This window comes from Chanos chanos, chromosome 6 (genome assembly GCF_902362185.1).
Source record: "Chanos chanos chromosome 6, fChaCha1.1, whole genome shotgun sequence".
Taxonomy (NCBI): Eukaryota; Metazoa; Chordata; class Actinopteri; order Gonorynchiformes; family Chanidae; genus Chanos; species Chanos chanos.
Genome location: NC_044500.1, coordinates 16,847,058 through 16,865,467, shown reverse-complemented (window position 1 = coordinate 16,865,467; position 18,410 = coordinate 16,847,058). Strand labels below are relative to the sequence as shown.

The window sequence follows — 18,410 nt, the reverse complement described above, 5'->3', positions numbered from 1 at the left end:
GTCAGAGCAGTAATGATTAGATATGTTTCTTGAATTTCAACATGCCAGATGCTCTGTATTGATCAGCAGAGAAACATGAAACAAACTACTGGCTGAGTGTGTCTCACTCATCACAACTCATAACATAGCTATTTGGAAACATATACACTGAAATTTACTGTAAGAAAATTGTGACTACAGAGGGATGAAAAGTGTCTGTACTGTCAATGTCAAATTATCTCTCGAATTTTACACTGTTCTGACATTTGAATTTGAATTTTTTACGCCTCTTTGTATCGAAAGACCTAAGCAGAATCTGTCAGTGTGATTCATTCGTGAACCCCCAGGAGATTTGCAGTACTTTAGACGTTAAAATGAGCTCTTATTAAAAAAACATGACATATGAATGAATAGGATCTGAAAATAGATGTAGAGAATTGGTCCTCCCTTCTGTGTTGAGCTATGTCTCACCCTGCTGTCCAGACTCTGTCGATGTGGTAAGTTTAGCATCTTGAGCCAAGCTCTTCCACAGAAGGTCTGGCTCATGTTCATTTCAGTTAGTTAGATTATGTATTGTCATTTTTTTTCTGAATAACCCACATTCTGATGCCTTCATTACAGAAACACATTATGCATGGGTTGTTTCCAGGATCAGGACAGAGACTAATCCTGTACTGTAAACTGCTTTTCACTGAGAATCTTTCAGCTTTCAGAGCACTGGACTAGGTTGTGTCTATGTCTGAGAAATCAGCTCATGATTTTAATGAGATGGAAAATTGTAGTATGTAGGTTATTTTGGCAAATGGAGTTGTGCATGGCCAATGAATTTGCTTTTGGGTTGGAGTCACTCATGTAAAACAGTTGAAATTAATAGTTAATGTCATACAGTTTCCTGTTAATAAAGTTTTAAAGAGATGTTGTACGTCAAATGTGTGTCATCCGTGTCCCACATGGTGCTTGTAACACCCCCCCCCCCACACACACACACACATGAATACTGGATGCTAATTCACCATAATGTAGTTTTCACAAAATTTGACCTAATATAACCAATCTTTTAAATTTAAAATATAACGCAAAGAAGACATGTAAAATAAATATTACATTTTTTTTCTTGAATGAGTTTCCTGTCACCCACTTAGGGAAAAATGATGATAAATATACAGAGGAGGATTTGGAGATTTCCAATGATAGTTTTGCTGTGTTTCCTTATTTTGAACCACTTTATTGTCTCTTTGGAAATGTTTGCATATTTAGTGACTCCTTTGAAACATAATTTGGCTCACTTTCTAATACAATCCTTACAACTGAATGCACGAGACAATAGATGGGGGAGGCTGTTGGTTTCACAGCAACCAAATTTGCATCTTCTTCCTGTGAAATCAAATCATTTTAGGTGGAGAGAGTCCATAGCAATGGAAAATCAATAACATTGACCCAATATGCGCATGTAGCCTGCTTTCCGTATGTTTTGGAGTTAAGTATAGGAAATGAATTGAATTGTGGTCAATGGAACACTGTTTTGTGCTCTTTAATGCTCTTTGTGTTAAATTAGGGGTCCCTGTCACTTTAAGTTGCAGTCAGCCACCTTCTCGTTGCTTAGCAACTGAAAGCATCAGCAGCTACCTAAGAAGTTAAATTGCATCAATTGAGGATTAATACAGCTGCAGGCAGCAGGGCTAGTCAGGCGTCTCGGCCAAACCCCTCATGTCCTTCTCCTACTCTCATCGCTACTTTAACGATTTCTTTAAAATACACTTTGGATTTGAGGCTTTCTTGACTTGCTTTTCACTGTGTGATTTGTTTCATGCTGAGAGATGACAGAGACAAACGCACAGTTACATTTTGCATCAAAAAAAAAAAAAAAATGTGCGGAATCATACAATAATTTCATCCTCTATTAATGTAGACCCGGCGCATACAGGGCGTTTCTGTCTTCCCTTCTCATTGCGTATTATTTTAATTCTTCTAACATTTGATTTATTTAAAGTAGTATGGCTGAATATGCCAGCTCATGTTCAATCTTGTTCAACTATATCAAGGTTCAGATATATTTGCCTACAGTTCCACTTTTGATTCGCAGTTTGCATGACATCTTGACTCGGGTAAAGGCTTTGTACACTAAGGCTGTCAGTGCTGTGGTGATTTCTGTTTGAAGTGGAGCATCTGGACTGTGTTGATATCTCGACACCAAAGCCATTCAGCGTATAGGCAGTCTTGACATGCTAATGATGGACCCATTATCTTTCAGCAGTTATAATCTATGAATAATGGCTTCATTAGTGGGTCCACTGTTCCTGCTGTCAACTCAGCTGGAAAACGTGATTTAATAGCATTATATTCTGCTCAGTCAAACCATGAGCACTTCTGTGTTCATCCTTATGGGCACATTAAACATTCATACTTGGATTTTGCTCTTCTTGGTCACAGATGGTCAGAGAGTTTTTGGAGTCTTTGAACCTAGCGTCGGAATGTCTCTTTTTTCAGTTTTCAGTCAAACACAAGGGCACAAGATGCTTTGATGTGGTTTTGTATCACTCAAGTCATAACACAGACAGTTTACCAGATCTGTACGTAATCCAAAAAAGTACACCAAGCGCTGGCATTTCTTACCCTGCCAGTGTCACGCCTTTTCCCAGTCAACTCACTCTTCAGTCTTTCCTAGTCTGCTCACGCTTTTCTCATTATTAACCTCACCTGCCGCTAATTAACTGATTACCTTGCTCTATATCACTAGGACCCTCTGTCTGTTTTTTTCCATGAATTGTCAAGCCGTTGTTTCCTGTTCTCCTATTCATCTTTATTCTGTGTATGGCTATGACCTGGTCTGTTCAGTTACTGATTTTAGTCTTGCAGTTTGGATTTTGGTATTCGTTCTGTGTTGTATTTTCCGTTCATTGTGGACTCCAACAGACTTCCCTCTTGGATTGTGTTTTGGCCCCGTCCGATATATTTCATAATGAACTCTCCACAAACGGATCCTAGCCCCCAATCATTACACACAGATAATTGCATGTAATTACTTGCTTCATATACTTCAAATGCCTGGAAGTGAACAGTTAAATGAAGCCCAGTGGTGATGTAATTCATAAATTATCTCGCTACTCTGAGAAAAAAAAAACAAAAACGATTTCCGTTCTGTGTGGTGTTGCTTGGTGATGCTTTTGTTTCATCAGCGTTAGACTTCAGCTGGGGTAGTTGTTGAAGAAAACTTTTTTTTTTTTCCAGTTGTCCAGCACACATGTGTCAGAGCTTAGACAGCGAGCTTGTACGTACAGTTCTGATGGTTTCCCCCCCAAAAAAAAAAAAAAAAAAATAAAAAATAAAAAAGCAAGCTCACAAAGCTGCAATTACTTTGCCCCTGTTCTTCAATTACACAAAGAAAGATAGGAGTGCCAGAAAGGGTTGCGATTAATTAGGAGCTCTGTGATTAATCTTACCACCAGCAAATGAAACAGACAGCAACAACAGTCTCATTCAAACACAATTCCTTGCTCTACCGATGAAACTTATCAATTGAATAACGTCTGATTAAAAGCGTTAAAAAGGACTCACTTTGACATTATTAATTAGCGGAAACATCATTGTCGGAATTGAGTTTGCGCGTCTAACACACCGCAAGACTGGTGGGCTCTGTTCATCAAGTTGTTTTTTGGCCCTGACTATTTTTTCTCCTCTGTGCAGGTGAAGCAGATTATGGAGGAGGCCGTGACAAAGAAGTTTGTGCATGAGGACAGCAGCCACATCATCGCTCTTTGTAGTGAGTAAATCCTACAACCGCTCCTCCTTTTTTCTTTTTTCTTCTCCCCCTCCTTATCACACAAGGCCATTCACAAAAAGTCAGTCTAACTAACTCAATAGAGAGGACATCTCAGATGATGATTTAGGACTTCAGATCTTACCAAGGACATCTGTTGACGTCACCGGTGCTGTGCGCCTCCACAGCAGCCGACTTTATGATCGCAGTGGAATCAGTAAGAACCAATTTGGGAGGCTTCATTAGAGAAAAGTCAGTGGTGAAGTGGAGCAGCCGGGCTCTGTGTACCGTCATGGTGCCAGTCCTTTGGACGACAGCCAGTTAAAAGGTTGATGTGTCCGGTACAGATGACAGTGACTCACACACTCTGTTCCAGTGGTTGGAGGCTGGCAGGCAGGCAGGCCTAGGCAAGGCCAGATTACGTCAGTCACCTCCGGACACGCGCGAGCGCGCACACACGCACGCACGCACGCACGCACGCACACACACACACACACACACACAAACTATACTATTTGTATAACCACATTCTATAATTCACTGCTCCACAATATTAGGACAGTACTGTCTTTGTTATAATAGTCCTAGACCTCCACGCATTCATTTTCATGTTTTAAAGCAGTGATTACCTCATACCCACACAAATATCATTGCACACTTTATTAAGGGAGTGGAAAGACATGGAAAACGTGGACTGAAGTAAATCTAATGGCAGTGCTGTCTAGTCAAGGGTGCAATGAATCTATCTGCTGGAGCCCTTTGATTGATTGTCAGTTGTGAAGAGCTGTGAAGTGACTCAGTCTAAACTTAAGGCATTCTGCCAGCAGCCTGTATTGCTACGATAAAAGCCATCAGCCACTCCAGAGTTAAACTGGGCATTATTGGTCCATCCAACCCTTAGGCCATGTATACTGATATGGTAGTGACAGCAGAGGGGTTAACAACATCAAATAGTTGGAAAATTTCCATCAAATACTGGAAGATTTCCCTGATGATTACATCAAAGATAATGTTCTATTTTTAAATGAAATGAAATCATGGGTTATTTATTTGTGAAGACAGCTGATGATGTGTTTGAAGTTTTTCTTTTGTCGACTAATAATAGTGTTGTTCCGTAAACACAACATGCGGCGTTGAGTGTTCACACGCTAGTCCAAGAAGCGATCGCTGCCTGGTTAATATTGCAAGGGCTTGGGCAAGAGACAAGAGTTTTGAGCTCTGCCACAGTTAATGATGCCAACCTCATGTTGTCAGCTTCTGTGAAGCGGTAAAAATGGTGCTATAAAAACCACATTGTAAATATGAGAAAAAAAAAGAGAGATCTGAACATTGAATTTCTCTTGACTCTTTCATAGAACACCGTTGTACCTTTAAATCATCATTGTTGAGGCTTCATACGTTGTTCGGTTTACAGCTGACTGTTTTTGTCCAACATGGTGCACAGTTACTGCCTTCCCTGGCTACAGGCCCTGGCAAAATCAGACTTTTGGAAACACTGACGCATGTCACTGCAAACCCAAACACACTGTGACTGAACCCGCTGAGAAACTGTGTAATAATACACAGCGTGGAGAAAGACCAGGATTGTTCAAGTTCTACAGGGTAGACAGTGACGCTGTTGCGTCATTCCCAACAGAGAGCGAGAGAGGGAAAGAAAGAGAGAGAGAGAGAGAGAGAGAAAAAGAGAGAGAGAGAGAAAGAAAATACTCAAGCCTTTTGCCAGACAGAAATACCCACAGAAAGGTGAAAGGTCATGTGCTAACGAGCCGTGATGTCAACGCTGAGCCTCTCTGACTCACCCTTCTCCCTCCCCCCTTTCTTCTCCACTCCCTAAGGGTGCTCAGTTAATGCCTTTTAATTGTGGAACATCCGTTAATGAACTTGAATTAATACTGTTGTTACATCGGCACTTGGCATGTTTTATTTTGGCTTGGGTAGGACACTTTAATGAACACCATTTCATTCAACCCTCTGCTTAATTAGCTCAGGATGAGAGAGAGAGAGTTTTTGGATGACATTTATTGCGTGAACGTTACAACACAGGCTGGAGCAGCCTTGGAGCAGCTCTCTCTCTCTCTCTCTCTCTCTCGCTCTCTCTCTCTCTCTCTCCCTCTCTCTCTGTTCTTGCTGCTTTGCTGGGAATGTTGTCTCCAAACTTCATAAATCTCAGATGACTTTGCTTTCTCTGTAATTATCTATGGACTGTGTGATCATTGGTGTTGGAGCTAATGAAGGGCTTCCAAAACGGCTTGGCTGTTTACCTCTCTGCTCCTCTACTTCTCTGCCAAATCTTACACTACTGGATTTCCCATCACAATAACCACAGAATGATTTGCAATGTTTGGGTGTGGTCATGAAAAAAGATGAAGTTGTCCCAGTTTGGTCCCAGTCAAGATCTTACGAGATCATGTGGCCTGTGAAAAATTTCAAATGAAAGATTTCCACATTCATGGTTTACAGTGAGTAGGATCACACTCATGACATACAGTATACTGAATGTATGCCTCATGAGCAATAATTGATATGATAATATAATTGACATGATAATATAATGTAAATATAAATGACTAAGTCATTCATGTTGCACTGGCTATTTGTTGTACAGATTCTGAGGAAAATAGGTTGATTTGGAACTCCTCAGTAAAATATGAACGCTTTGTTGCCATCTGTTTATGTTCAATTCCGGCGATTCTTCTTTTTCTCTCTCTCTCTCTCTCTCTCTCTCTCTCTCTCTCTCTCTCTCTCTCTCTCTCTCTCCCTCTCACTTTCAGTTTGAACACATTCTGTACTGGAATATATGTTGTGCTGAAACGGGAGAAAGTGGAGCACAGTGGAATGTGGGTGTAATGTAAATGTGTGTTTACAGTGTGCATGGGAGAGAGAGGGAGAGTCGTGACAGAGAAGGTGTGATCAGGATCACACGCGCGAGGAGAGCTGGTGGAGGGGGTACGAGGGTTGCTTTGGGAGGGAAGCCAAATTCAGACAGCGCGACCGAAATAGAGACCTGTCTGCCTTTATTAGGGATCATTTCCTTCCACCACAGCCTCCTGCATGTAACCACCTCAGTGAGAGATGTGTTAGGATGATAAGCATCAGTGCCATTTTAACCCTACAAAAATGGCTCTAGGAACTACAGAGGGCTACTTAACCATAACTACACCTAAATGATTTTTTTTCTCTTTGGTTTATGAATTGGATATGAAAATATACAGAAGAGCAAACCACAGAACTACAACCCTATTAATTTGTTAGCATTACAGCTTATTCACTGTCTCCCAAATCATTTGTGAGATCCGTTGGATAATACGGAGAGCAACGCGCATGAGACGGGAGTTGATTTTCGTCGAGTAGCTAAGGCTAGACCAGAGTAATTCTATGTAGTGGACACTGTGCAGGTAGCGCTTCACGTCACAGCTAGCGGCAGCTCCGCGCTGTATTTATCATTGTTCAGTTTGGCTCCTGGAGGCTGAAAGTTCAGCTATCCAAGGACGAGGAAGGCTAGCTCAAAATGTAGCACCCCACTGACCTTCCAGAGTACTCTTCACTCTCCTCTTTGTGTCCAGGTGACCTGCCGTGATGACTTAACATCATGGTGCTGTCCCCTGGTTTTGAGCACACATTGTACAGCGGTTTCCACTCTGACGTGGGCCATTAGTCAGGGGAATGCTGGATAATAGCCGTGGGTAGTGATAGAGCACCGGTGTCTGCCTATCTGAGAACCTTCCAGTGAAGTGCACTTGTGTGTGTGTGTGTGTGTGTGTGTGTGTGTGCGCGTGTGTTTGTGCATGCGTGTGTGTGTGTACACCATTAGTACAAAAAGCATATGAGCTGGTATTGTGATCTCCCCCCCCCCCCCGCTTTACTAATAAAAGAAATATCAAGTGTGGCTCAGATACCAGACATTGCTGCTTAATAGTGCACTGCAACAGTGTATTGCAAATAGTCTTTTAAAAAGCTTCTTTTGCTAACACTAAAACTTAAATTGTTTTGCAAAGTTGTATTTATTTATTTATTTATTTATTTTTTGTCAAAGTTTGTTAATAAAATCATATGTTGAGTTGGGTTTCCAAAGCTAACAAGCTGTGGGTTGTTCCTGAGGTCAGCTAGCACTGGGTTTTGAAGCCCACGAGTGGATCAATGAAAATTGCATCCTCATGAATCTTTAGACAGTAATCCAAACTGGAGCTTTAGTGTGGGCGAAGCCAAAGGTGAATGGGTGGGAGTGGGTTGCAATTACTATTTTAATATTTAACGCAACAGAGTGTTTGGCTTGTATAGGGACTCCACTGCTTTTTTTTCCCCCTCATTTGGACATCTTATTAATGTTTAATGCGTTAATTAGTCAAATCCCACAGGTTGATGAGTTGATGATTATATACATTTGTGAGGGAAGGGCTCATTCAGCTGAAGAGGGTCTCTCAAGGCACAGAGACGACGTGTGTTGTATGGTTTTATTTTTCTCCGTTAACCCAATATATATATATTCCTCTTTTTGTACTGTATTCATTCTGCTGCATGGATGTGAAATTTGAGTCTGTTGCTATATCCCATACTGAGTGGTGTAGTGGTGTCTGGGTAGGTGGATACACTGTAGCTTCTGAAAGATCCCCACACCATAAAAGACCAAAATCTAAGTGAAAAAAAACAACTGAATTATTAACTTAATAAAATATACTGTGAGCCAGTATGGGACTACATAATATAAGCAAACACACATATATATATAATATATATATGTTTGTGTGTTTTTTATATATATATTTATAAATATATATATGTATAAGTGTATTGTAATTCATTCATGTATCAAATGCAAAAGTTGATAACTCATCAAAAATTAGTGGAGGGGAGAACATAACCACACAATGGATCCATGCTTTGCTTGGGTGTTGCCACTGTAGATGGTGCTGATTCTGTCCTATGGAGTTAGGCTCTGCACCTGACTGTTGGGCAGCCATGGTCGAGACCTTAGAAAGCCGGGCACTTAACCCCAATGCCCCCCCGGGCGCAAGGAATGCTGCCCACTGCTCCTGTGTCTGGTGTGTGTGTTCACCAGCGGTGTGTGTTGGATGGGTTGGATGTGTGCAATCACAGAGATTTGCATTTTACATTTACATTTAGATGTTACTGTCTTTGTCAGACCCGGCTTTGCGCTTTTTCCTAAAGTCAAATAATACGCTTTGATCTGTTTGTTTCATCACTGATTCGTACCCAACTGTCAGTGCCAACTATGGACTACTCTCTAGTCTTAGAAGCGGGGAGATTAGGGACTGCGTAGAGTGCAGCAGGAGACAGAACAAAAGCAGAATAACACATTGCGATACGTACAATAGCAAGCACCTTATACAACTCATGATTGGATGAATGTGAAGTCATTGCTCTCCATGGTCAAATCAAAATCAAGCCTACAGGGAATAGCTGGAAAATAACACAATTTCATTGGATGTGACCTGGCTCAGTTGAGATTGATGGACACAGACGTACCTCTCGCTATTTTTAGGTGGAAATATGGAAAAATCCCCCTCCTCAAAAATAAGTATACAGCTACACACACACACGTCACTCCACCAGTGTTTATACCCAAGCATCATGTTTTTCAGCACTAAACATGGTTGTCAAGGCTCTTCCTTTCTCAGTGCAGTGTCTCTGTGCCGGCTTTAAAGCACCAGTGCTAAAGGACTAATGACTGTTACCGACTGAGTTCATATTTAATTCACTTCCTCATCCTTCCTTCCCTCCTCCGTGATGAGAGATGGACATAGTGGATTTGCAACATCTGACGAGTTCCTGTACTTCCTGCTCTGTGGAATGAAAACAAGGAAAGAAAAACAGACGAGGACGCTCACACGCTTATCTCCACGCCAACCGTGGCCCTCACTAAGCACATTTATGTTTTTGTTTCTTTTTTTTGGGGGGGGGGGGGGGGGGGTGTTTGTCCCAGATTGTCAGTCTGAAAATCACTCATAGTATTTGAAAGAGCTAAGGCAGAACTTTCTAGTTTTTCCTCTCAAACACCTGCAACACTGTGGACTAATTATGCATTAATGAGTGAATGAATGGAGACATGAGTCATTTGTTTACCCAGTGTCCCTCCGCTTGTGCTCATTGTAGAACAGAACCTGTGCAGACTGTGGATTAGCCTTTATTGAAACTGGTTTTAAATGGAGCTCCGAACAGATTGCGATGTAGAGCGGCAAAGCCGTCAGTGTGGGACTGTGATTGGGTAGCAACGCAGGCGTTTGTCTCACAAATGGGCCTATACAAGCACTTCCTGACGACATTCTTTGAAAAGATAATGAGAAATCTCAGTAATTCATATATTTCTCAAGAGCCTGCCATGGTGCCTTCTGCTGAAATTTTGGTCCCATTGAACTGTCAGTAAACAAATTGTGCTTCTTCAGTTTTAGATTGATATCAAACAGGTTTTTATCAAGTCTGTCTGGTTTTGGTAACTTTCACTTCGCCTTCGAATTAGACTTAGAAAACTGGAATGTCCTCCGATTGGCAATTTGTGGTACAGCACAGAACGTATAGACACATTAAAAGCAGGTCAAATAAACATAAACAACGATAATCCAAATCATCTATAGCATCCATCACAAATACCATCACAGTCAAGGCAGACATTTAAAGTTCATAAAATGCATCCTCTAGTCTATGGGTTGCCCAGTATTACGCAGGCTTGATAAAGTAGAACTGATAAGCATAGTGCCCTGAATGGTGGTCATGCCACAGACAAAACAAAGAGTTTCCTCGAGTGTAACTAGACAGAACTGTAATGGGAAGGAGAAGATGAGACCACAAACTTAGAAAAGTCAGTGGGATTCTGTAAGACAGTGTCTCATGGAGAGCAGAGCGGAGGTGTCTCCTAATCATAGTCACGTTGGCTATCGTTTTGACAGCAATTTTCTTGTGCCTGTGCACGGTTGTAGGCCTTAAGTTCATGAGACAAGTTCAGAAAGTTCGGGGATTTACCGCAAAAGCGTTAGGTATTCCACCGGCTGCTGGCACTGATCTCCGTGACAACACACACGAACCCACACACACAGCCCTTGTGCAGACATTGTGTAATAGCCAAAGCAAACACAAACACACACACACACACACACACACATATAAACATACTATTATATAACAGCCCGCTGTTGGTGGTTTGGCTGAGGTTTATTTGTGGAGACACTGTGCTGTGTCGTGAGGAAGATGACAGTAGAGGCAGCTTTGGCTGGTAGAGATCACAGAGCTCATACTGGGATCCTTTTTTTTTCTGTTGTCTCAGTACAAAATGGGCAGATCAAAAGGCCATGTGACTTCCCAGACACACAAGTCTCCTGTGATGTCACCGTGGTCTGTGTCTGAGCCTCAGCGGCATGACACTAATGCTACACTCCTAAATAACATCAGTCGCATACACACAATCAATAGGATCAGCCCAGATAGTGCAGGGACAGGCAACAGGGACTCCTCACTGTTTCTCTTGTCCCCCCGATTCTGTCTGCAGGGGAGCAGGCCCTTGAAATCATACTGACAAATGACCTTAGTGGTTTAGTATTTGGAATAGGTTCCTCTCTCTCTCTCTCTCTCTCTCTCTCTCTCTTTGTCTCTCTCTGTTGCACTAGCTCTTGGGAGAATTTCATCAGCCTGATGAGAGAGGTGTCTCTGTGTGATGACAAGGCACAGATCCTTAGCTAGTATCCCAGAATGGAGCTGTTTTTTATTACTAACACATGCCAGAATGGAGCTGTTCTTTATTACTAACACATGTCAGAATAGAGCTGAATTTTATTACTAACACATATCAGAGTAGAGCTGTATTTCTGTGTTTGTGTGTGTGTGTATGTTTGTGTGTGTATGTTTGTGTGTGTGTGTTTGTGTGTGTCTGTCGTGATAGTACTATGCTTGAGTTGGCTGACATCAGGGAGTTATGCTTTAAGTGACAGGCCTCTCCTGCTGGCTACCACACTGTTAGTCATCCCCTCAATCTGTGTATGTGACAGGTATATCTGCATATGCACACATGCACACACACACATACGCACACACACACACACACACACACACACACACACACACACACACACACACACACACACACACACACGTGTTGCATCTCATCAAACCCATGCAGTTACTTTACGATGCACCTCCATCTCTCTCCATAGTCTCAACAGCACTCGTAGCCTCATCAGTGCTTTTAACCATCGACGTGTGCCGCCAAGCTGATTGGTTTCACTGATGCTGGAGGTGTGAGCATCCTCCGCGCCAGTTGTGTAAATCCACGTGTTTTATTTGCTCTCGCCAGCGGAGGAATCCTGCTGTTCATATACCTACCGACAGTTAAGAGTTCAATCCTCTGCTTTATTTGCCTGTCCGCTGCTGAACTCCAGGAAGCTCGGAGCCTGTGTAGCGCTTGGTCTATGTCAGTTTGTTTAATTAGAGCTGGGCAAAGGAGGGCCAGGATGTGGGATGAAGCAACACTTATTTATTTGTTTATTTATTTATTTATTTATTTATTTATTTAGGGGCGAGTGGAGTTTTGCACATCCTCCGTTTAACCCCATCATTATTATCACTGAGAATAAATTGAGCAGAGATGGGAAAGCTTTCTTTTAAAGTGTTTAACGTCTGCTTAGCCAATGCAGAGAGAGGGGTAGTGTGAGAAATAGATAGGGAGTAGAGATGCGTGAGAGAGACCGTTAAAAAAAAAAAAAATCTCATTTATTATTTCTTTTGAGAAGGATTAGGAGATAGCCCAGGGGTTGTTATTTTCTCATCTTATAATTAATCATGTCATTTTTGAGAGCCTTGTAGCCCATTCCTCACATGAATATTGGGCCATTTTGTATTTTGCACGTACAGCAGGATTTTGGTCATTAAGGAGATGTTTTATCCCATCGGAGCAGTCGAAAACCTGTTAGCTATCATTATGGTTCAGTTTGAATTTGTCAGAGTTTAATGAATTAAACTTTTGCCCCATGCTGACAAACTAAAGTTTTTTGCCCATAATTTTTGGAATCACGGTTGGTGTGGACCTGACTTAACTTGAGTTCAGCGTTTAATAACCTGGAGCTGTCTGTGTGTTCTGTGAGGACTCTGACAAAGTGGCTGTGGATGGGCTGAAGCTCCTCTCTCGGTACGGCCGCGGGAGAGACGCGAGCTGATTGATTTCCATTCTAACTGTCAGTTTCAGACACAAGAGACTTCAAACCATCAAGAGGAGATAAAACCGCAGCTTACATTTACTGCTTTGCCTTTTTTTTTTCTTTCTTTTTTTGACGGGGGATGTTAGGTCTGATGGGCAGTCAGAGAGAATCAATATTTAATCACCTTATGTGAAAGCCTGCCCTAAGAGGCCATGGGAAATGAACACACACACACACACACAAAGAGAGAAAGAGAGAAGACAGAGAGGCCTTAAAAACAGTCTCCTCTCTGTGGACTGACACTACATTATTTACATTAGCAGAAATTCCCGTGATACAGATATTGCCCGTCTTCGTTTAGACTTTCATCTGCAGTAGCTGATGTGCTATATTCAAATGCCACATACTATCAATGTGTGTTGTTTACACATAAAATCCAGTAAGTCCTTGTTACTCTCGAGTGATGGCTGTGCTAGATTGTATTCAGATCCGTTCAGCTCTGCTTAGTTTGGAGCCACTGATCTGGAATAATATGAGAGGTACGGAGATCGGGCACCTGGATCATTAGAGCAGAAAGCACAGATGTCTGGAGGCAAAGACTCGGAGGACAGGTTTAATGGAGCACAGAATGTGTGTCATACGTGTGACATGAGCCCAATGAGTGTTTATCAGGTTTAGATTTGCCCAGAAAGACACGATCCATCTACTCACTGCAGCAGTGTCGGGTTCGTTCCATCCGGACGCATGTATGTAGCTGCTGAATGAGGGATTAAGCCTCTTTAAAATCTGATTCAAATGATTGATATGAAAAGATAATATTTCATAGGCACTTAGACAGTTGTTAAAATTGCAAAGTGTTTTGAGAGAGAGAGAGAGAAAGACTGACAGACAGACAGTCAGTCAAACAGAGAAGAGTTCTAGTTTTGGAGTGGGGTAGGGGTTACTGAATCACACGAACATTGGAGGGAGACAGTGTTGGTTGCTAAGAAGTTGAAGGTATTCTTCATTCATTGATTTGGATATGTTAGGGTGTGTGTGTGTGTGTGTGTGTGTGTGTGTGATGATAGGTGTAAGGTTTAAATAGCCCACCATTCGTGTTGGGTATGTGTCAGCCTTGGCGACATTGGAATGGAACGTTTTAACACTTCCTGTCTTTTCAGAACACTCTTAATGAGTATGCTTATGCTGCTATTTTTAGACTTCGCAGTCTGTTTAAATTCATTTTCACTCGCGCCGAGCTAAAATAGCTGCAACACTTCTACAGGTGTCAGCGTTCTGCCTGTCTTTTTTCAAGACCCAATAACTGGCTCAAACCCCCCCACCCCCCACCCAAAAAACCCTCACATGGCTGTGACTTGAAGTAATATATGAAATTTTATATTTTACCATCCATATAGAATCCCTGATATTAATATCATGATAGTGCCTCTCTCTCTCTCTCGCTCTCTTTTTTTTTTACTTGTCATCCTTTTTTTTGACTTGTCACACTGTACTTCCTCTGTTTACTGTCTATGTCTTGCTAACTTTCGAGCCTCCATTGCCTCAGAAAAGTGGTTGAAGATCAGTTGCATTTTGCATAATGCAGCCCACTGTTGAATTTTAACTTGAAGCTTATGTCATTTATATTCAAAGCTCTGAGAGAACCTTTTTCTCTGTTCCAAAGGGCAGCTCTTTTCGCCTGAACACAATCTGAACCACAAAGGGGGAGAAACAGGCAGACTGAAACCCAACTGAAAACCCTTTGTACAGTGGGCTGGGGGGGGGGCGATGAGTGTTTTTCTTTCTTTCTTTCTTTCTTTCTTTCTTTCTTTCTTTCTTTCTTTCTTCTTTCTTTTGTCTTCTAAACCTCTGCATTTTCTATTTTCCTCCCATCTTCCTTTCCAAACATCTGAACTTCTGAATTTCTAGGTTTTTCTCGGAATTTTTTTTTTCTTTTTGAGTGGATTTTTCCTTTTCTGTCTATCTTTTCTCTCTCCCCTCTTGCTCACTTAATCTCAGAGGATGAATCTTCTTCTGTAACTCTCTTCTCCACCTCACAGTATCCTCCTCTTCTTCCTCCTCCTCATTACTCTCCTTCTCTCTCTCCCTCTCTCTCTCCCTCTCTCTCTTTCACCCACCCACACAATCCACAGTTGCCGAGTCCCTCTGAAATGCAGTTCATTATTGTCAATTACCGTGACTCACAGCTTGGCTGCGCAGTCACAGGTGCCACCCCCCCCCCCCCCCCCCCCCACACACACCCTACTCCTCAGTACACACGCACCAAGCCGCCGGCGACGCCCCCACCCCCATACTCACGCACAGCTACCTCTTGTCAGGCACGATCAGAAACGCTGATTACAGCCATTGATCAGCGTGAGCACTCTGCATGCACTGTACGACATGAAATGCAGAGGGTGTGGAGAAGGCGACATCAATGCATCGGCGCTTAAAAATAAACAAGTAAATAAGTAAATAAAAACAGAGCTGGGTGGTCAGATCGGGCCGTGTCTGTCCGTGGCACGAGGCCTGCACTAATTGCACCTCTGTCTTAATCAGATCTGCTAACGAGCGTTATGGAGACAAGCTCTGGAAACAGCAGGCAGTGCAGAGACATTGTCTGCCCGTTTTCCCTGCCTTCATAAGAACAGGTTGTTGGATTTTTTTTTTTTCCCTTCAAGTCTTTAAGGTTTCACAACTACCCTGACAGCTCACAACCATTAGAGCGCCATTAGTATGTTCTGAATTATTTCTTCTTTAGCGCCCGTGAAACTTCATTGCTGTAATTTGTCAGTCTTAATACGGCTGATCATCAACCATTCAGTAAAACCCATGCAGGGTGAGATATACTTTCTAATACCGAATTAAACTGACTGAGTATCAGGTTTTATCAAGATGAATCTCCATAATGGCTCAATGGTGGATAAAAAATCATTTTAATAGCTTTCAAACTACATATTCTGCAATCACAACTTTTCAAAACCTTGGTCTGAGATCTATAATACTCAATACACTTAAATCCTTCTATAGTGGAGAAAATACTGGTGTGTGCGTGTATGTGCGCGTGCGCGTGTGTGTGTGTGTGTGTGTGTGTGTGTGTGTGTGTGTCTGTACGGGAGGGACTGAAAATGATCAAGGGTGAGTGTGTGTGTCTGTGTCTGTGTGTGTGTGGGTGGATGGATGCACACTGACAAACCACCAGGCACAGAGAGGTTATGTAAACACATGAAATGAAAATGCTCTGCTTTTTGTTTCAATACAGCGAAGGGACCATTCAACACAGTAGGCCTTGACTTCCTGCCTTTTTATTACGCTCTCTTTCCTTCCATTTTTTCACTCCTGTATCCACAGGAGGGGAAATCCTGAAAGAGCGCCACTGTTGAGCGCATTTTTGCATTAACACATTAACAGCGTCAGTAGAGACAGCTCCACCCTTCCTTTTGGATGGGCTGTGGCTATCTCAACAGAAAGTCAGAACTGAGACAATTTGTCTGAGTCACACTCTAAAACTCTGGCTTGAGGGGAAACGTCATTTAAACTGGCTGAGAGAGAGAGAGAGAGAGAGAGAGTTAGGGAGAGAGAGAGACAGAGAGAGAGAGGGGGAGTGCACGTGTGTCATGCTTAAGAGAAAGGTGTAAATTGGACAGAGAGATGGAGAGTTAAGGGACTGGAGAGTTCTGTTAAGGGACCAGCCATATCCCAGTCTGAGCTAAGTGTTACTTTTGTACACTGAGTGACTTGACGTCTGTGCCTGTCATAGAATTAGGTTGCATTTGAAGCGTCTGAAAATTTGGATTTGTTCCAGCACTCTACCGCAGTAATGTATACCAGTGAGATCAATGACATCAATGCTTTCCCTCGCCATTCAAATCCATGATCAATCCGTTCGACCAGTCCACTCAAATCTATGATCCAGATAGGAATAGCAAAGGATAAGGGGGAAAGGGAACATTTTTTCAGGTTTTGGGACACGACCTGTTATTCCCACTGCTGTGTTGACCAGCCACCCCCCCCCCCCCCCCAAAAAAAAAGGACATGAAGAGAGCATTTTAGGAGTCGCTGCGGTGGTGCAAGACCAGCAATAAAAGAACTATTACCGCCATAAAACTCAGATTGCTCTCTCGAACACCGTCGATTATGTTGTCGCGCTGGCTCTGGTTCTGGTGAGATATTGATAGCATTTATCACGCTGAGAGATGGCAGTCAAGATACTGAGTCAAGCCAGCTGTCAAGGCAGATGTAAATCCACGAGTTGGCCTTTCATAACCATCATTTTTATATCGTCTTTAATGGTAAATATCGTTTTTATCCTATCATCTCAGACAGTAATTATTTTTTTAGTCTTATCTCCATCCGTTTATCATTCAAGACAGGTGCGAAGTTATTTCTTTGTATCCGTCAGGAAGGGCAGAAAAAGCCTCACGTATAGCTTACAATTATAAACCAATAATAAAAGATTTGAATATTGTTTGGTTTTAAAGTTTAAGGTTTTTGTTTTGTTGCGTTCCTTTTTTTTTTTTTTAACGGATGAGTTTGCTGCTGCTGTAAACAGGTTGGTTCCCTTGATCTCTCCTGCTGAAATATTTAACAGTGTTCTGGCACCATAGAGAAAATCTCGTTGCCAATGGTAATTGCATTTCTGAGGCCCCTCTTGCTTGTCATGTCTCCAGCATCAACTGTGTCTCCGCACCAGCGCGAAGAGGAACAAGCCAGGAAGCAATTACTTTTTTACAATAAGATATTCCCCTGGATCAGCTAAGTTCATTAAAAGCAAGCTCCCTCGGGACAGCCTGGGGGCTGAGATGAAGATTGTTGCGTGGGAAAGAGTTGCTGTGATTAATAAATTCACGCAACAGTTGGAAATAATAAGATGTTGATTACTTAAACTTTATTCAGCATTCAGCATCTTTCTTTCTGTCTCTCTCTCTCTCTCTCTCTCTCTCTCTCCGTTTGCACTCTCACTCTTTCACCCTGTCTCTCTCCGTTTGCACTCTCACTATTTCACCCTGTCTCTCTCTCTCTCTCTCTCTCTCTCTCTCTCTCTCTCTCCGATTGCACTCTCACTATTTCACCCTGTCTCTCTCTCTCTCTCTCTCTCTCTCTCTCTCCGATTGCACTCTCACTATTTCACCCTGTCTCTCTCTCTCTCTCCGTTTGCACTCTCACTATTTCACCCTGTCTCTCTCTCTCTCTGTCTCTCTCTCTCGCTCCGATTGCACTCTCACTATTTCACCCTGTCTCACTCTCTCTCTCTCTCTCTCCGTTTGCACTCTCACTATTTCACCCTGTCTCTCTCTCTCTCTCTCTCTCTCTCCGTTTGCACTCTCACTATTTCACCCTGTCTCTCTCTCTCTCTCTCCGTTTGCACTCTCACTATTTCACCCTGTCTCTCTCTCTCTCTCTCTCTCTCTCTCTCTCTCCGTTTGCACTCTCACTATTTCACCCTGTCTCTTTGCCCACCTTCGGCTCTCTTTACCTCCATCCTCTGTTTGCCTTCATTCTCGTCATCCCTCTGTTTCTGTCTTTTATCTCTCCTAAGGCACCGTCGAGGCTTG

The 18,410-nt window shown here is 42.4% G+C and overlaps 1 protein-coding gene across 1 annotated transcript in view; it reads left to right on the top strand.

The window, feature by feature from the left end:
* sgsm2 (small G protein signaling modulator 2) overlaps window positions 1–18,410 on the top strand; it is a 36,006-nt gene that overhangs the window by 1,806 nt on the left and 15,790 nt on the right. The window contains exons 2-3 of the mRNA XM_030777302.1: window positions 3,664–3,739; window positions 18,395–18,410. The exon at window positions 18,395–18,410 is cut by the window's right edge and continues 153 nt beyond it. Coding sequence (XP_030633162.1) covers window positions 3,664–3,739; window positions 18,395–18,410 — 92 coding nt within the window. The remainder of the gene's footprint in view (window positions 1–3,663; window positions 3,740–18,394) is intronic.